Raw genomic sequence first — 20,904 nt, 5'->3', positions numbered from 1 at the left:
TCTCCCTTCCTCTGACATATGCATTCCCTTCTACGTCTTTGCTTTGGAATATTCAGGTTGTAGAAAAGAAGTTATGTTAAAGGAGAACAAAATTAATTGTCATCGTAAGAGATCATTCTTCTAAAAAACTGAAGTTACTAAGCACAGTTAAAAAAAATAAAAAATAAATGCCAGGGATTTGGCCAAAATTACACAGCCTGTCAACGTGAAATGAACTTTGAGATAGGTTTGCAAGAGTTTCCACACAGAGTTACATCCCAAGAATCTCCCTGCCAATTTAGAGAGATTTATGATCTCATTTCTGTGATTCATTTTACCTTTTACATATTTGTTTTTTTGCCTAGAAACCACACATGAGGACCTAAAATACAATGTTTGTGAAGATTAGCTAGTGTTTTCAAAAGGTGAAGGAGGCAGTTAAAATGGCAATCTTGGTTCAGCCTCAGTCTTGAACAACAGGCGGCATTTTTCTGGATTATTTCAAGGAATTGAAGAAGAATTCAAATTTTCTGACATCTGATTTTGGTTTTTTTTTTTTGGCCTCAGGTTCGATATTTTATTTTTACTTTTATATTATTTACTTAATAATATGTGTTCAACCAATACTACATTAATTCTACATAACCAATGGTAACAAATATTAAGAAAAGAAATCTAAGGAAATATTGAAGAAACCGGTCCTACTTGCCATACATATTATGACTATCTCACAATGTATAAAGTGAGTGCCTATTATTATTGTTTCTCCCTTTACTTTCAAGATCAATGACACAACCCATTAGATCTTTAATTAAATCATATATAATTTAAAAAGACTGAAGCAAAAATGGTTGAATTGTTGTCCTCCAGCACAACAGTATTTTACAAGCAACAATATGCATGCTGTGCATGGGTATTTTGGGCTAGATACAGTAAAGACATTGGGAGTATGGTCACTGTTGGATTTCCCCAACTTTGAGGTTGTCTACTAGTGTTTAAAGAACTGAATGTTTCTGGTTGCCACATAATCAGGTTACGTGGTTTTCTGCTGAATTCTACTGACACGGCTGAAATTGTTTTTTGAAGAGTTGAGATTCACAGGAATTAAAAATAAAAAATAAAAAATGGGGGCTCTAGAAATGGGACTGAAATTTCAGACTACTCCAGGACTGCCCTCAACCTCATGGTTAGTGTTTTATTTGGGGTTGTTGTCTCGAGGACTCTCATGCATCTCCCCCATTGCCGCAGCACGACGAGCAGCTGGCACCTTCACCCCGGCTCCTGGCAGGCTGTGCCCTGTGCCAGTGCAGGGCCTGTCCCACGCTTCAAGGCCATTGGCAGTTGCTCCTGTGAATTTACGAGGCTTGGTCGTGTCTCTGTTTATGCAGCATGTTTACTGGACTGTGGTTTTTTGTGTGTGTGTGTGAGAGATTTTAGGTAAAGGAACGAAAATGTCTGGATCTTGATCAAGAATAGATTGGAGACAGGCACAGAGCTTTCTTGGACTGCAGTAGTTCTGGACACACCCAGAAGGAGAACTTTAAAGTTTTTAAACTAAAACAGAGAGGTACCTTCAGGGTTAGGCGGAGTAACTTGCAGTTTCTGATTTAACAAAAATGTACGCTCCATTTGAGCATCAGAACCTTCCCTCAGGTCTAACGCTGACTCTGTCTGTCATGCAGCTTTCAGAGACAACTGTATCTTTTAATGTAATTAATGAATATTTCAAGAGATTAAAACTCTGCTGGTAGGTGTCATCAGTTACGGTACAAGCAGTTGGGTATACACACAAATTCTGGAGCTAGGTAAATTTGGTACACTGTGAGGTGCTTTATCCAGGTCTTGTGAATGTAGAGACTTTGGGATGCAAGCCAAAGGATCTTCATTTAACATCATTTATTAGATGTGAGTAACTAAACTGATAAATACACCACGCTTTACCATTGTGCAAGGGAACAGATTCAAAGGCAATATTAAAAGGTACTTATACTTTTTTGATTTAAGTAATTCTAAATAATATTTGTTAACACTATTTCCTAAATAATATAAAAACAGAGCTTTGCACATCAGCAGATACAACTTTGGAATGATGCTGCAGTTCCATAGCTACTTCAAGTTCCTGCTGTCAGTAGCTGGCAAGATATATAATCTAACCAGGAAGATAAACATTGAAGGAAATTTAACTTGGCTTGCCATATATTTAAGTCAACAAGATAAAATAGGCTACACAGACAGAGCAGTTCTGAACTGCGCTGAGTTTGTGTGTGTTTGCACATGAAGTACCGCACGTCACTGCTGGGTTAGAATGGTTGGTCTCTGGGCGTTCAGTACGTGTGCGTCCATCTGCTATTACTGGGAATTCTCTGTTGTAGTCAGTGCCCAGATGAATGTGGGTGCATACACCTGGCAGGGCTTGAGAAGTATAGGTTGATGCTAACATCACGTTGCAATTCATGCACGTGGAGTACCATCCACCTACAATACACGAAGGCTACAGTCACTGGAAAAATTGCGTGTGAGTAGTCCTGCAGTATTTAAGAAGTTAAGGTAACTGATTCATTAGCTTCTTGCAAGCCACCTCATTGGAAGAAGTGGGTTTTGGTTAATTAGGCAAGGAGGAAGTCTTACTGTTGACTTCCCAGTAGACTTTCCTCTTTACTTAACTTTCTGACAGTGTCACAGGTGTCTGACCTGATAATTCTGTATATTGCATCGTGTAATGCTTTGAGACATCTAGTTGTGTCTGTCTCAGCAAACTTCTGAGCTTGCCTATGAGCCTAATAGATTCCTTTTTTGTTTGTTTGTTGTTTTGTAAGTTACTCCCATTCTCCATCTCTCCCTCTTTTTTGAAATCTCCATTACAAATCAGTGTTTTCATTTTGTAATTTCACTTAGGCTCCTGTCTGAGACCTGCTGGCAAGGGGTGGCAGTGTCTGGCTGTAGGTGAGGCTGAGGTGATTAAAGACACTCTGTGGGTAGTGTTGAGAGTGTTAATCTCAGTAAATATCAAAAGGAAAGACTGTTATGATTAGTTCACCACTTGACAGTATAACTGATGAGCCTGGTAGCAGTTGGAATCGCTCACCTGCAGTGCAAAAGGGGAGGGAGGAAACGTGAATCGGGATCTATTTAGCCAATCTCATTTTCCGTGACCTGATGCAAGTTTTATTACATGCATTAGGACACGTCTCCCTTCGGATTGTCAGGCCATGGGTGCTCTGGAGAGGAGGTGTTAATCCTGTCCCATCCTGTCTGGTGCTGGGCTTTTTTCCCCTTCTGAGTTTCACAGATTTAGTTTTGTCCCACTGTGGGGTGAAATGGGGAAGATGGTTGAAATGTCAAATATTTTAATGCAGCGGGGAAAGTCTTGCTAACTCTGCTCCAGTACAGGAATGTGGTTTGTTCCAGTTGAGGTGATGTGGTCTATTCTGCTATAAATATGGGTACTAGAAAGTCTTTTTGCCAGGTAGGTCTATAGTACTTTTAAGCCTCTTGTGGAAAGGTAGCTTGACTTATTGGATCAGCTAACACATTTTACACCTCACCAGGCTTTTGAAAGTTGTCATGCCAAAATTCAATCCTAGTGTTAACTGTCTAGCCATTTCAGGTATTCGTTTTGCCCTGGATCTTTGGGAGGGAACGTAATTGCCATGTTTGCACATTTTCATATCAAAACCACCCGTGTCAAAATGACATTGCTTTCAGTATGCTCTAAACACTTATGCGCTTTAGTCATTTTGAAAGCAAGCTCTTAAGTTGCTTAGGTGCTTACCATTTGCAGCACACAGTGTAAAAATTGCTATTTCAAAAGAAATGCACATATGAGTTGCAGTCAGAAGTGCTTTGAAAAATGCATCGAAATGCTGTTGGAATTTGAGTTTGTAGTGCGAGCTGCCAAGGACAGTAAAGATACAGATGAACTGAAAAAAAATGGTAAAACTATGCCAAGACTTTAGGCATTCTTTTTGAGAATAATCTCCAGAGACGCTGAAGGTTTGGTTTTGTGTGTTTTTTTTTGTTGTTGTTGTTTGTTTGTTTTTTTTTCCAGCCTCTTAGCAAAGCTAGTTTGCTAACAATACATTTTCTGCTTTTCAAATAGGTGTAATTTGCAGCATGGGCTAGGAGGGTGCACAGTTCTTCTGGTTGTATCATCTAACAATGTGCTGTTGGGGTTGTGTCCCTCCACACAAGGATGGGGGATAAAAAGATTCTCGAAGAATGAAAAAACAGTACAAGAGAGTACATCTGAGGGGAAAAAAACAAAGAAACAAAAAAGCACCACACAGAATGCTGAGAACTTGAAGCCTTGGTGACAATGCATCTTACCAGCATGTTCTCCATTTTCAGTCAGGCAGGTTGCAGGGAGTGAGACTTTTGTTTCCTTCATAATTCAGAATGTCTGTTAGAAATGGTTTCTGAGGGGATATGTCTTCATTCTTTGTGTTAGTGCTGTATGTGTGGACTTAATATTTACATGTGTAGCTTTAGTACAGACAAAATCTGTTTTCTGAAGTGCTCCACATCTCCTTAAAAAACAAACAAAAAAAAACAACACCAAAGAACTACCCAACAACAAAGAAAGCATGACATTAAGCAGTGAAACTGGCGAATAAATGTGAGGAAGCCTCGTAGATCTACTGACAAGCATGGAACTGCAGAAAGAAAAGATGGAGTTTAGCCGGGTCCTGGAGCTTTCCTCTGCACAGCTAAGCTGTCGGTGGGGGACTTCTGTCGTGGTGCTTCTCCAAGTGCCCAATTGTTAATGCCTTCTGTTTAAAAGCAAACAAGTGAACTGAGGCCATAACAGGAATTGTCTTTTCAAGTTGTTAGGAATATTTTGCGAGTTCTTAAACCCACATTTATTATTATTATTATATATATTTTTTAATTATTATGTTGTTGTTTGTTTTTTTTTATTCAGCTTGCCCAGTTGCCTCTAAACAATCCCCATTTTCTAGCACAGGATCAGTAGTTTATCTAACCGTGTGGTTTTTTAAGTTCTCGATGTCTTTTCCCTCTGTAGGCAGGTATTAATTACCTGGCTGCCTGACAGAAATTGAGAGCTTTTTATCTGTGAACAGCAATGTTCTCTTGTTTCTGTGCACTCCACAGCATTTCAACATGTAACCGCTTGTAAATGGCAAGATACAGATAGTGGTTGACAAAGTTCTTAAATTTATGGATATGCTTTAGTCCTAACAGTGTTTTATTTCCTCTTTCCATTCCCTCCCTCAAACCCATCTCCCCCCAGTTTATATTGGATCTCCATACTACAGAGATCTTTCCTGCTTTCCTGTCTAATTCAAGTGCAACATTTTAGGCGTCAAATGTACAATTGAAGCTTTACCAAAATAAGAACTCCCAGGTGTCCGAACAGTTGAGAAAGTTCCTAAACAAATGAGAGTGCATCGAGGTAGTAACTCTTTCAAGGGCTGGTAGGGCTACTCTGCCTTTGCAATGATCCTGAAGCAACGATAATACTGAGAAAGAAATAAGGATCTGTTGAACTTGGGTTCTGAATGCTGTTTAACCCCAGCTACCATGCGTGACTATGGGCCAGGCATGTGGCTGGGATCACTGTCTGGTGAGAGGGAACAACTCTGCTCTTCCCTGTTTCTTCTGCAGATTGCTTGAAGACTCAGAAGAGAATGATCCTTGCTTTGTTCACAAAATGCAGTGTGTGTTAATACACTGCTATACAACAGAAATTCTTCACTTCTGTGTTTTCTATTCATAGAAATCTTTAAAGCTACTCACAATTAAATAAATAAGATCCCTATTATAGTGGCAATAAAGGCTCAACATCATACAGTTGACTTACCAGGGATGTGAGATAGGAAGGCAAGTACATTAAACATCAGTTCTGCACCCGTGGGAATCAGATCAAGATTTGGCATTCCACGTTTTTTCAGCCAAGCACTTTGGCACTGTTTAAGTCTTGTCACCCCAAATGAGGTGTGTCAAGTCTGTTTGTTGGTTTTACAGTTTGAATGGTCGTAAAGTCCCTGAATTCAGGTAGAAATGACTAACGCCGGTCTGTATCCAGTTTTTTAGACATCCCGAAAAACACTGAGCAGTGTTAAATCTTTTTCTCTTTCTTTCTTTAGGGTTTGTTTGACCTGCATTGTGCTTTACTACAGTGAAGAGTATTTTTCCCTGCAAGACACTTTGCATTAAAGGATCATGGTAGACAGTTTAATAGTTTCTTTGAGGTAAGTAATGCAACAAAACATTTTAAATCTGATTTAATATGTTTGTAACAGATTGCAGGAAATATTAACTTGGTAGACTCTTGCTTTTGTGTTATATGTATTTGGATAATAGGAGGATAAATAAAAATCATGTCCAAAGACAAAATAATAATGTCCATGTATCCTAGGCATAGTATTTCTTGGTGTTAGTAAAAAGAGAAAGTTCTCATTATTTGTTTCTGCTTAGAGCATCATTTGTGTGTCATTGTGACAGAATATTTTATTGGATTTTTTTTTTTTTTTTTAACGAGGCAGTGTAATTGCTTGTTTTAGTACCTGTGCTGCAATTCAGTCTAAGATTTGTATTATGCATTCCAGAAACAGCTTGACAGTGGGATAATACGGGAAATACCTTTTGAACAGCTTTTCTGACAGGGAAACACTAACCTTTTATTAAGCTGCTCTGTCCAGTTCTGTAGCTGGGCAAGCAGATTGAGAGAAAACACGCTGCTGTGATGCTACAGGAACCTCTGCTAGGAATGACAGCTGCAGACTAGTGAACCACATACATGTCCACATACTCTTCCGTTTGTGTGGAGGTACTGTCAGTTACACCTCTGATCTGAAGTTCCTCATGGGGAATTTCAGACATCAGTCTTTGAATTCTGGCACCCTCTAGTTTCCCCATCAGAATGGGTGTCCTATTATTGACGCTATTTGTGTTATCTTTCCTGCTGAGGCTTATCCCTACATATCTCCCCAAAGCTGTCCCAGGCTTGGGCTGTCCTGCAGACTTTCACTTGGGGAGGAAGACAGGAATATGGGACAAGAGCTGAAATGCAGCTGATCACATGGCTAAAATGCTTTCACTCCTGACTGGACAATCCACAGCTGGCCATGATAGCCTTTCTTAAAAGTACAACTCACAAGGGGCAGTAACCATAAAAGAAATCTGCTTTGGTACCCTCCAGCTTCATTCATTGAGAGTTACTGTTCACTGCAGTGGGAGAGGATCTGTGAGAGGTATTCCAAATGAGGAATTAGATAGCAAACCTTTTTTTTCCACTCCTAAAGTAGGGAGCTACTATAGCTTTCATTTTTCCCCTCAGTTAAACAGGTTTTGGGTATTGTCAGTAAAAGAAAGTGGGCATGTTTGCACTTTGAGCTACTGTTGTGCAACTTGGATAGATTCCTGATTTTGCCTTAAACTAACTGCTTGGCTACCAATAATACCATAACCATGAAAGCATGGGCTTTACCAGCAAGGTCTTTACTCAGAAACCTGAATTAAACAGTCATCAATCAGCGATTTGTAGATGTTCATGTGTCCTTGAGAAGTTTTGCTTTATTTGAAGAGAACTTGTTCTTTTTGGCTTTAGTGCTAAGCAAGAATACCTGAAGCAAGCTGAAATTGGAGAAGCCTGTTTTTGTAGTTCAGAAGGCCTAATATTAGTCTGGCATGGCTGACAAAAAAAAAAAAAGAAATAAAGGCTACTGAGAGCAATAACGTTTACAAAATTAAATCGACACACACTGATTTGAAGCTAGAGGCTTACCTCAGGCTGGCTTAAGTACTCCTGCCAGTTTTGCCATGTGTTTGAAACAACAGGTTTACGCCAGTGTTTCTGGGAGACCCAAGTGCAGAAGTAAACTTAAAAACCAACTTCATTGTTCTTGAGTACATACGTACAGATGTCACTTGTAATGCAACCTCGTTACAGAATGTGTCAAGCTTTTCCTGACCATACACTAAAAGTTTGAATTTTAGAACTGAAATCTTTAACTGATTTGCTTTGAAGATTGCAGTTCTCACTCAGTTCAGAACTACCGACCTTGTGCATTATTCCAGTAGAATTTATTCGTGGAAGTCTCTTGTCCTTCTGACTAATCAGAAAAACCCACTGTGCTTCTTGTGGATGAAGGCATTCTTTTTCTTATGCAAATTTTGACCTTTCTTTCAGGTGCTCTGGGGGAATATAGGGAGTAGAAGCCATAAAGGAGTGTAGATAATGGATAGGAAGTTTCTGAAAAGGATGTTAAATATAACTTGCAGAGGATGTAGGCTGGCCCTGTCAAAAGCTGAGCTCTGCCTACTTTAAAATTTGTCATATTTTCATTGAGAGTAGTTAGGAGATCACTGCAACTGGAGGTCTGAGTTCTGTTTCTGTTTCTACCTTTGATTTTGGGTGTGATTGTCAAATCAGTTTCTTCAGTCATGCATTTGCCTTCATTCCACCACTGTCTGATTTGAGCCTTGCTCTGAACTGCGTGTCTGGGCTCTTACTGTAGCTTCTTTGCAGCATCTTACACTGGCACCAATTTCATCTGCCTCCTTTGTATTTAGCTTTATCACAAATGATAGCCATGTAAAATAAAATACTTCTCTCTAATGGACCTTTAAAGTGTTTTTGCATTTTTTTTCTACATTTGTGGCAGTAAGGAATGTTTGTTTGTTGCTTTTTTTATTATTATTATTTTTTAATTTTATTTAAATGTTTTTGTTTTTATTTGCTTTGAGAGGGGCATAGACTATGGTGATGAAGTGATGAAAGGCCATGTGCAATAAATGCTTACCTAACAGTTCCTCTTGCGGTTTGTTAGCAAGAAATTTAGAAAATAGAAAACTCAATAAAAACATTCTCCCTAGTAGAAGAATATATTTATTTGCAGTAATCAAATGCTTTGTAAAACAAAAACAAAAAAACCCACCTGTTTTAGTTTAGTTGATCTTTTCTCTGAAAATACCTGAAACAATGTGAAATATTTAAAGGATTACTGCATAGTAAGCAAAGGAAGGGGCTGGGAGTAGGAAGCACAGCTGGATTTTGTCTGGTCCATTAGTTTGCAGATGGATTTTGTGTCCAAATCCATCAGTTTTATTTCTGCATTGAAATTCAGCAAATCATTAGCAGCTTTCTCCTTCATGGGGGGTCCAAAAGATTCCCTTTGTAAACTGAGAAGTCAAACTCCCAGTAGAAATAAAGATATCTTAATCTTCCCTCTTTCTTACCTTTTTGGGTTTTCTGATGAAGGGCTTTCTAGGAGGATGCAAACCAGTCCCCTATTCAAGTTGTAGCAAACAAAAGAGTGAGCTAACTGAACCAAACTTGTAACGGGCTCTTAGGAGTCATTACAGTGGTGAGGCTTGACAGAACAAAGTTTGTTTGGGCTTGCTTCCCATTATGACTCCTTTCAGATTGAAGATGTGGGGACTGGGGTGATGCTTGGCTGCTTATCCTGAGTCTCTGGTGAGCTGTGTCCGCTACTTTCCATCTTCTGTGCCCATTAGGTTATTCAATTTCCATAAGTGTTAGGCAGCTGGGGAAGAACCTACATTCTGCAGAATCATGGAGGTTCTTTGCATGTTTCCTGTGTGCTGGAGGTGGAGTGTACATCTGCAAAACGAGGAACCAGAGTTAGAAACAGACTCAGTCCACATATGGCCGAACTCTTACCTAACACTTCAGAAAAATTGTGGAGCATATGTCAATTTAATCACCAAATGCTGAGGTGTAAAAGTATGCACTTTGAAAAATATTTTAATTTAAACATAATGTTATATGAAATGCTGTTAGTGGATTCTACTTGGTGCACTTTTGCTTTATAGATAAATGTGTGTACTTGTTTCTGCCTGCTGTGTAGTGAGGAGAATGTCATAAGAACATTTCACACAGCTTAGTGAGTCTGCTTTGCTTAGTAATGCTGTTTAAATGTGTAAATAAGCCCTCGCAGCGTCAAACCCTTTAATGGGTTATAGGTGTGTGTGGTTTGGATTAGTGGCAATGATGTGTTCTGTTTCTCTATTTGTTTTTTTTTTTTTTTTTTTTTTTTTTTTTTCAGACTTCTCAGTTCACTAGCAGTGCTGGGATTTCAGTTTGTCATCCCACAGCCTTCAATTGAACACAGAAAGGTAAGCATTACAAATATTCGGAAATTGTGTACTTAAAGGTAAACATTGAAAACAGAGGAAGATGTGTGAAGTGATGCAATCTAGATAAAGATCTGGGAATAATGTAGCTTTTGTTGTGTGTGTATGTTTTCATATTAATATATATGTTTTTAAAAGAGCCCCATCATAGTTAATCAGGTGAGCGTTATAAACAGATATAATGAAAGTGTATGGTGTGTTGTAGGTCACAAATACAGCTGTGACAGCTTGCTTAAAGTTTAGAGCATTTTCATCATGTAAGACAAATGGGAGAAATAATTCACATCAGTGAGAGCAGCACTCAAATATGGAGTGATTAGCAGAAGCATCCAGTTGCTCATAGGTAGCACTTCTTCTTACAGAGATCTGTAAGCATCTGAAGCAGATACTGGACCCAAACCACACTTAGGTGTTAAAACTGAAATTGCTAGAGACTGGAGCTGGAAACTGTAAACCTTTCTTCTTGTGCTCTTGTGAAAAGTTCACATGCACATCTAAGAAGGCATGCAGCCAGCACACAGTACAGAGGACCCTTCTATCCTTCTCAGTATTAGTGAGGCCTCAGCTGGAAAACTTCTTTTAGATTTTTGCACTGCTTTTCAGGAAAGTAGTGGATGATTTGGAAACAGAGGGCAGCAGTGAATTATTCTCGGGAGGTTTTACAATTTTACCTCTGAGGGGAGTTTGAACAAATTTGGGTTGTTTAGTCTAAAGAGAAGGCTGAGGGGGAGGAGCAGACATAATCTCCAGATACTCTGAAGTGCCAAAGAGAGGTCTATTCTTTACCTCTGCAGTAGAATAGATGAGAAGTAAAGGATTGAAATTGGCAGGGGAAATTTGGGTTTGATTATTAGAAAAAATTTCCCACAGTAAGGATATAATGAATAATAGGTCACATTTACTTGATAACTTCTAGCATTTCCATGATGGAGGCTTGGTGAATATGTTGGACAGATACTTGCCAGGAATGAGGGTATTGGTGATTCTGCCAGAGACATGAGGGAGAAACCTTTTGAGTGCTCTTCTGTTTCTATGTAGTCTGTGATCTTATATCTGTCTCATCTCTAAGTTGGTACTCAAACCCAGTAAATTAATAATTAAAAGATGTCAAGTAATGTACATTGCACAGGTTTGGTGAATAATGCAAATATACTAAATTTGTAAAATCATTAGGTAAAAACAAAAATTACTATGCAAAAGATTTTTATTGCTTCTTCTGGAATACAAAGGTTGTAGTGTTGGTCAGTAGTTTCTAGGATGTTGTTTTTTTTTCCTTATCTAACTTACTTTGAACTTACGTTCATAGAATATAATTTCTAAATATCAACCAACCTCTTCAATGAGGCCAGAGTATTTATCAGTAGTAGCAAAAGGAGGAGGAAACTTTGCATGAAACCAAATAATCACCATTTGTGTTTAAAAATCAACCAAGCTGTCTCAAACTGTTTAAACTGAAATCTTTTCTTAATATTTGAGTGATTAACTTCTCTTGTCCATCAGTACTGGACATACGAACAGCCCTCCTGCTGCTCATCATGCAGTTAAGATCTCTGTTCTCTCTCCCCACACTTATTTTATTGAATAAATACTATTTAACCTTTTCTGTTAAGTGCCATGCTGTGATGAACCAAAGGTTAAACTATGAAACATAACAGTCCTCTTCCTGGACAAACACTGGAGTCTGTATTCCCAGCTTTTCAGAAGTCATCCATGGGTGGATTGTTAACTGATCCTATGTTGCTGAATTAAAACAGTAAGTTGTAGTTATAGCTGTACTTTGCTTATTTTAGTGAAATTGGTAGCGTATGCAGTAGTAAAGATTGTCCAAAAAAAATTCTGGTGTAAATATTGCTTTGTATTGGCTTCCTGCTTCTGTTATTAAGTAGTAGCATTGAAACAGTGTAGTTTCTTTGAATTTATGTGCATCTTTTTGTCGCCCAATTGTATATTACTACTGACTTTAATGGAGGTACAGTATATTATCCAACTGATTTTCAATGCGTGGAAGAAGTGTCAGGGTTTGCTTTTACAAGCTTTTCATTGGGGCACTGCAATATTTGTCAAGTACTTGAATGAAATGAGCAAGATTCCTCCGCTTTGCTGTGGTGAGCTGTTAGATCAGCTGAGTTACCCATGGAGATGTACCGGAGTAGCACTGCAATGTAATGGCCAAAACTCATCATTACTCAAATAGCACTTCTGTTCATGAGAGGGAATTTCTACACTTAACAGCTACTTCAGATGTTACTTCCCTATCTATAGGATAAAGTTTTTTTTGTGCAAGGTTAAGTTTTTCTGGTTTTGCTGGAGTTTTAGGGGTTGGTGTTGGTATTTTGTTTATTTTCAGTAGCCATGGATGTTTTGCTTCTAGGATTAATCTCTGAGACACCTCTGTTTTCTCTGTTCTCCTTAAATCCACCACATAATAGCACTGTGTTGATTGTGTTGGCAGAACACGAGTTAGGAGCTTATCAGAACTTCTTTTAATCAAATCAATCTGTCACTGTGGACTGACCATGGGGATCTAGGAGCTTCCCATTCGCTTCAGGACAAGATGGTTACAAATAACGCATTGCCTCTGCTTGCCTTGCCTCATGCCCCTATCCCTCTATCTACAGTTTTAAAGTTGCTGAACACCCACATTTCGGTGGTTGGATAGATCTTTTTTTGGGCAGTCATACACCTCCCTGATGTTTGTCCTATGACCATTATATATGGCAAGTAAAATCAAACACTAAGACTTAAAGGAATTCTGGCATTTTCTTGGATGAATTGGTCAACGTACTTTGAGGGGTAAAAGTGAGGAGACGAGCTTTTCTCTTGCTCTCCTTTGTCTGTAAAGAAATCAAGGAATGAATGGGTTCTTTATTTTTTTCTGTCTTTGTCTTCCATTTTTATTTTCTGTGGCAGGCTTGCTCGCTTGTTCCATTACACTACACTGCTGCCAAGGGCTTACGGTGTTAGGAATGGTCCCTTCTGCTGGGCTGTAGAAAGAGGAAAATGGAGATCCAAGTGTGAATGTAGAGGGAGAGTGTACAGAGTACGATAACTTCCCGTGCTATTTCAGATGATAGGAATTTGGTTACTGCTTGTGACGATTATATCAATGTTAAGATTCATACAGGAAATGTTGTGTATAAATGTGGTCCTACAGCTGCATTTATGTTGTGATAGTGACGGTGAGTGGCGGTTTCTTAATGTCTACTGTTGGTTTACCCTCCCACACCCTGTAAAAGTCATTGTTCTGCTAACTGAAAAGGATAGGGCTGCCTAATGCAGCTGAACACGCCGTAACAATGTAAAATGTGAAGCATGAAGCTAATCTACTCTATCCTTGAAACTGGGGGAAATTGAAGTTAGACAAAGCAGTTAGTATCTACGCTTGGCTTTTGGCCAAAGCATCAGAGCTAATGTCTAGCAGTTCGGAGGAGTGCCGTGGGATCTCCACCGCAGCTGGGCACCACCTTGCTTCTGCCTTGGCTGAGTGTTGGGAGCTTGGTAACAGAAAGCCCTGAGTAATCCTGCCTTGGAATCCAGGTAGGGCAAAGCTCCCCCCCTAAGGTCAGCAGGGAGTGAAATCTGTAGCTTGTCAGGACCTGCTAAGTTGCAAACCAGCTCTTGCTAGCAGCCCTGCTGTGGGGTTCCTGTGGCTCTGTCCTGCTGGGCTGCACGCACTCTAGAGGGTTTTGCTGGGGCAGCTTACTGCCCGTGCGTGTGTGTACGTGTTGCTTACGGCTATTTGCTGGTGCCGCTCATTTTTCTGCAATGTATTCCTTGTTTTATAAGATACCTGTTGTACATTGCTGCTACATCTCCCTATACATCAGTTCCATAAAACTGATTGTAGCTCATACTCGTCTTGCAGCGTGCTACAGGTCAGCATATCCACACGCCTTCAGTGCAGGTGCTTGACTTTAACCAGATAGATATACGTGCTGTTGCACTCACTGAAACCATGGGGAAATGGAGCCTTTCTGGCTGTCGGTGTTTATATTGTAATTAGCAGGGATTTTTAGGGAACTGGTGAGTGATACAGACTGTGCAAATGTGTTTCCTTTAAACTTACCCTTTTAATGCAACAGAGTGTCCAGAACACCACCTGTAAGAAGGTTGCTGCTCTCCCAGGGCTGTAACCAATTCCCTGTCCACGCTGCGGGTTAACATGCTTTAGGTAATAAAATTACCAAAATTTGTAATTTAGGTAATTTTTAATCTTCAGCTTCATGCTGGAGAGGGAGTCAAAAAATTATTTAGTGCAAATACACTTTGAAAATCAAGGCCCAATGGTTTCATTATTTTTAACCTGCTTTATAATGGAACTCTGAATTTATTTATTTATTTATTTTCATTAAAGGTACTGGGTTCCTTAAGCATGGGGCATCAGGGGCTTAAAGCTTGTTCTGTATTTCTTTGGGAAAAATGACAGTCTTTTTTTCTCTGGTTGTTTTCCGGAGAAGGTGAACTTGCAAGGTAATAGGCAAGCTTTTTAAAAATCTTTTAAAAGTCAAGTGAATGTCTACACCACATGTGGACCCCAAAGAATTTCACTAAGTGTGGAAATACAACAGAATGGCAACAGCTTTGGCACAGCTGAAGATGATCGACCTGCAGAAGGCCTGGGGTAGTAACAGAAGCCGAGTGACTTAGATCACAGGTGGTAATCAGTGATGAGGAAATAGTTTATTAAAATAAAGAAGCCTAATTTCTGATATAATGAGGTCCTGATGCTTATCATCTCTCTGTTACTCTAAATCAGAAGCAATCCCACTCCAGATAAGGAGTGATTATATACAAGTGCTGGGGGCGAGGTTAGGAGTGAGCCATCTGTTTACTTGAAAGTACTTACTGGTCTCTCAGCAAAATGGAAAGAAACCACTGCCTTCACACAGTAAGCTCACAGAATGCAACGGAGGTGGTCTTGGTGTGAAAAAAATTATCCAAACGTAGAGGAAGCTTCAAGCTCTGGCACAAAAACTGTTCTGAATTTGTTCAGAGCTGTTTACTTTCTAGGCTATTTAAATAATGTTCAAGTCTCTTCAGATGTGGTCAAAGTTGGTTGAAGGGGCAGTTAAGCTTTCCAGGCATTGTAGCTCTCTTTGGTGATTTGTGAATACAAAGGTCTTCTATTTCCAGGCTTTTTAGCCCTTTAATCTTCACAGGCACAGATGTTCAGACAGAGTTTTTATACAAAGAGCGGAAACCCAAATCGTTTAAGCTGGTAGTATTTACACTTACCATGTACTGTAAAATTCAAACGTTTTACTACATCTCTGATTAAAGGCTTCCAAAACGCACTGAAGGATTAAAATGGCAGAGCATACTAACCAGGCGGACATATACACATTGTGTGATGGTGTTTTGCTTGGCCTCTGCTCCATTTTTCTGCTAGCCTTGAGAGATCTGAGAAGTTGTTATCTACAAGTTTCAGGGGGTTTTTTGTAGATTACATTTTATCAAACCACCAGTGTGCCACATGTTTCTTGTAAGAGGCATTTAAAATATAGCCGTTCCAAATGTAGGGCTGTAAAATGGACTGTAAAGACTTTCTGCTGGGAAATTGTCATGGCTATATAGGTATGGTCTTTATTGGAAATCAGCTGAACTAATATTGGAAGAATATTCCTTTAAGATGCTTAGACTGGTGAAAGAATTAAATCAGTTCCATAGATGTGTTTACAATGCTGGCAGGGAAATACTATAATGTTACACTTGAACAGGCTCTAAAACTAAACTATAATTTCCTCAGCCCATTCAAAATTTGGCATGCTGTGCTCTGAACCTTAGTTCAGTTCTAGTTTCTGTGAGTCAGCCTGCTTTTCTTTGTACACTCATGAAATTTTAACAGGACAGAGACTACCTTTTCTTTTGTGGGCACGGACCATTGGTCAGCTATACAATAAGATGGTAAACATTCATGAAGAATACCGAATCTCATCCTGAATATGACATACAGATTTTTTTAATAACCACAATGTATTTATTATACCAGTGTTTTGAATCCTTAGGCTGGACCTGGTTGCTTTAAAAGCTGCGTGGACATCTTTTATGATGGACTGTGCCCTAGCAGAATGTTCAGTCAGGAGAACTATGAAATAAAGGAGGGGCAGCCCTCGGGTAGTGGAAAAAATAGGACAAAGTCAAGTTTTCCAAGTGCTTTGACACTCCTCTAATAATGATGTCAATGGTTTGGCCTCATAGCATGGGTCATCAGGTGTGGTATAATGAGAAGGGGGTCCATGGAAGGGACAATTTAAAAATGCTTAAAGCCTGATGAGGGGCTTTGAGAAATATTAATAGGATTAGAGCTCTTTGCTCTAGGAAGCACAGGACAAATATGATAATAGTTTAGAATTAAAACAAAACAAAACACCCCAAAGGTATGCAAGCTTCTGTTAATTCCACTTTGCATCCAGCACACAGACATGAGTTGACTGAGTGAGTAACATTGGTGGTGGTGTTCTGAGCAGGTGATAAAATGCCCCTCTGGACACAATTTCTTTGTCTTTGGTTAAAAAATAATTCCATAAAGCTTTGCAAAACAGACATTCATGTCTGTTTATATGCCTTTCGCATGTATAACTAGGAGTATGATGTAGTTAATTTGTTCATGAATCCATTGGGATTCAGAGTGTTTAACCAGAAAAAAAGAATTTCTGGATAACATGTTAGAAAGGAAATATAATATTTTACGTAAAGTAAAACTGGAGAAAACCATCGATGTCTGATTTGGTTTAGATAGCTCCAGATCTAAAGATGGTCTTTTATCACTTCATAGTTTTGAATTTAGGATTATGTAAGATGCTGAGTATCTGCAAAATGCCTAGGAACATTGGCTGTGGCTATAGCAACTTGCTTAATTAGGTAGCTGATTAAAAGGTATATACTTTCACCAAGCATTATGATCGTTAGTACTGTGAAAGTCCATCATTAACTCCAATTTGGAATATCACATGCAGCATCGCAAACTGGAAAAAGTATTGAGAATGAGGATAATCTGAATTCTTGCTTGTTTCCTGTACAAAGGGAGACAGAACAGAATAGGGCTGATGATTTTCAGCAGGAGATCACCAAGTGGGATTGTGTTAGTGGTTTCAGATCAAACATTGTGGCATGGTGAAATGATAAATAACAAGTGCGGAATGAGCATTTGTTATTTATCATAATGAAAAAATGTGGAGGTACACCGTGGAATTATCAGGCTTCATGCTTAACCAGTGGAAGAAGCAGCACTTCTTCAAGGAACAATGGATAACTGAATTGTAAAATGTGGGGTATTTTGGAAGCCAAAACTATAAATAGACTAAGAAAGGTATTAGTTTTATTCATGGATGTTATGTCCATTAGTGGCTATTAAACACAACAATTTGAATTTGGTGTTTAGCTGAATTTAGCCCTTAAATTACTGATTAGCTGGAAGTAGAGGGGTCTGTGCGTGTCTCTCTAAATATGTCCTGGGCCTTGCACTGTTCCCTGAACTTTTCCTTTTTCACCAAATCAGAATATAATACTGGGTTAAATGGGCCTCCAATTTATCTGCTGTTTTCTACTTTTCTGAACACTTAATTTGTGTGTATGCTGGTTGAATAAGACGAACTACCCTATAGTATCTAAAATCTGTGTTTGTCAAATAAGTGCTGCACTGTCAGTCGTCATCTTCATGCACAAGTAGTTGCGTATGAAATGTCTGTGGCTTTCAGCTCAAGTGATACTTCCTCTTTAGGGATGTTTTTGCATAGTGGAGTTTCAACAATTGCTGCTGAAATCCCAAGATGTGGATCTTATTTCTGACTTTTCTCATGGAGGCAGTACTAGAAATTTGCATTGTATTCTAATGCCATGTGTGCTGCTGTTTTTTTTCTGAAATGTTTGATTCTGGATCAGAGTGATTGCTGCCTTGTAAGAATTCAAGGAAACTTTTTCTATGTAAGATGTAGTCTGTGACAGGGTGGCATACTGAATTCAGTAACACTGAGGTTCTGATATACTAAAGGTAAGGGAAGGCTCCTTGCTTGTCATGGGACTAAAGCAACAAGAATGACAACAATGGCATTTGGCAGTGATTTAATGGAGAATTAGTCTGCCTAAAAGCTACCAGGGATGTTAACGTTCTATAGGACAACTTGACATTTCTAAAATCCTTAAAATTTGCAAGTAAGAAAGCGACCAGTAGACCTACTCAATTCTTTCCTTCTGTGCATGTGAATTATATCACTTTGTTCGATCTTCGCGTTGTCTTCTTGCGTAAATTCAAATGCATTAGGAAGAAATATCTGTAAGTGATTTGTGAAATCTTCATCCTGTGATTGAGAGGGTGAAGGTGAAATTTATAAGGTTTTGTCATTTTAGTTGTTTCTGTTTTACTGTAGGTACAAAGTGATGACTAATGGGTTTAACAAGCCCAGACAGGCGAGTTTCTCAGCTTCAGAATGTGATATTTTCTCTTGCTGTCCTCTCACTTTGTATTCCTTTCTTACTTCACATCGTGTCCTTTTCTTACTTCTGCTCCAGTGAAGTGGTGAACATTACTGAATGGGCAAGGTGTTTTATGTGATAAAAATATATTCATATTTTACATGGGCTTGATACGACTCTCCAGCAGAGGAGGTTTTGTAGAAGAACACTTTCATGCTAATGTGTTTAACTGTGTGTCTGTAAATAGTTACTTATAGGTTACACACAGCTGCTGGTGCAGGCTAGGGAAATAAGCAAGCTGAAATGCTGATGCTGTAAAATACAATGCTGTAAAAATAGGTGAAGTTAGTGGATCTTACAAAGATCTGACAGCTGCTCTCTGATGCCATGAACTTCTTAGCTCCAGATAAATTTACAGTCTCTGCTCAGTACATGCTGAGTACATAAACCAACTGCTGTTGTAGAAGTAACTGACAAATTCCACAGTGAGACCTGCAAAGCTTATAAGCTGCAGTAGCTGTGACACCAGTTTTCTTCTCTTCTGAATACTTGGACAATGAGGACACAAGCTGTCCAACATACTCTTGAAGTTATAAAGTAAATAAAGCATTCAATTAAGGAGTCAGTTTCCAGATTAAATGAAACCTTGCAATACTTACTAATATGCTCAGTTGTGGTGTATATATCATAAAATCAGAGTTGTGTATATAAAAAAATCTTATGCATTGCATTCAAAAAAGTTCCTTCAGAACAAGTCACCTAGGGCTGGGTCTCATTATTTGCTACAAAGGCACCTAAAGTATCTCAAGAATCCAAATACCAGCTCTCCTGGGCACTGGAAAGATCTAAAAGATCTCAAAAGACGATTGTAATTGAGGAACAATATTACTGCTATGTAGTTCTTTTCTTCCCTCTCTCCTACTCTACTGTGTTTTGAGAACTTAGCCTGGATGAATCTGTTGGAAGGATCTCAGCATGCCGGTAATTAAACTTCAGACTGGCTTCAGATTAGGCCTTCATCCCACCAGATGCTAAATTTAGAACCAAGTCTGAAAAAAACTTCCAGGATTATACATGTATTTTACTCTGGGACTGATTTGTCAGCAAGAAATCTTGATTATGCAGCAGTGATAAATTTTTTTTCTGTGAAGTTTTTGTAATCTTGAAGTACTGTGCAACAGAAGAGAAAACTACCTGTTTCAAAAAGAGGAGTGTCAAAGATAAGACTGGATTATTCAAATTATATATCTGCAGTTGTGGCTGATATAGCAGACATTCCAGAGAGAGGAAGACAAAAAGTGTATTCTGGCCCCCCGGGTGTACAGGGTAAGCAAACAGGCAGACAATTAGGAGAAAGGAAACAATTGCCAATTCCTTCTTTTTCTTAAATCACTAGAGACTTTCTGTTGGAAGCACAGCAAAAGGACTAAGTAGGTCTTTAAAATCAATTTGAATGAGAATAGAAGAGAGGCCTGAGCAGCCCAAGCAAATGAGGGATGTTGTGGGTTATGCAGAAAAAAACAGCTTAAAAGTGAGGTGGGACTCTTCTTAGAAATGGCAAAAGCAGGAGTTGGTCCTGAAGGGCCCTGGCACCTACTGGCAGGACTCTCCATCATACTGAACTGTCATTGCTGCAAGTCTGTGCACATTAGTAAAGTCTGATTTTTTCGGTGCATAAAAAAAAATAAAGGTGAACGTAGTTAAGGAAACAAGAGACAAAGCACCCTAACGTATTCTCCTTTTGGGTTTTTCAGTTTGTTACTCATGGTATTCTGAGTTTTTGTAACTGTGTTATCTACACACTCATGCCTGCTGTCTTGAAAGTAAGTGACAATGTCTATGTGAAACTATTTGAAGTCAAACTTAATTGCACTGTAGCACCTCCACATTTCATGATAATATTGATTGCTAGTTCTGGATGTGGTTCTGTGTATAGGATCCGGTTCCATGGATTTTAATATTCCCTGTGCATTTGTTTAGTTTTGCACAGAACTAGTACTGAAGGTTGTTTAAGCAGAACACAGCAAATGCATAATTAGCATTTAAGTCCATGGGACTTGCACACATTTTTTCTGAGAGAAGATTTTGGTGATGTGTTTTTAATTATCATTCCTGACTTTGTTAGTTTACTCAAAGAAACAAATATGATGCATGTTGCATGGACCTGGGAAAAATTAGGGAAAGAAGAGGAAATGGAATGTGTTTTCTTACCTGTCACATGCATAAAAATCTCCATCACTGCCTTGTTGGCTTCTGCTGTCTTAATAGGTTTGTTAACTGGCTCTGTTTGGAGTTCCCAAACTGTAAGTTAAGTCACAAATACTATTTTACAGGTCTTGTACAACAAGCTGATTTATAAACACACAAGAAATTGCTACTTCTACTTACAAGCCT

At 38.9% G+C, this 20,904-nt stretch overlaps 1 protein-coding gene across 1 annotated transcript in view; it reads left to right on the top strand.

Moving 5' to 3' along the window:
* The window catches only part of THSD4 (thrombospondin type 1 domain containing 4), a 288,225-nt gene that overhangs the window by 13,794 nt on the left and 253,527 nt on the right, over positions 1 to 20,904 (top strand). The window contains exons 2-3 of the mRNA XM_032195197.1: positions 6,087 to 6,191; positions 10,011 to 10,080. Coding sequence (XP_032051088.1) covers positions 6,163 to 6,191; positions 10,011 to 10,080 — 99 coding nt within the window. The 5' untranslated portion in view covers positions 6,087 to 6,162. The remainder of the gene's footprint in view (positions 1 to 6,086; positions 6,192 to 10,010; positions 10,081 to 20,904) is intronic.

Source organism: Aythya fuligula, chromosome 11, assembly GCF_009819795.1.
Source record: "Aythya fuligula isolate bAytFul2 chromosome 11, bAytFul2.pri, whole genome shotgun sequence".
NCBI lineage: Eukaryota > Metazoa > Chordata > Aves > Anseriformes > Anatidae > Aythya > Aythya fuligula.
Note: the sequence above shows the minus strand (reverse complement) of the source record. Positions and strands in the feature narration are given on the sequence as shown.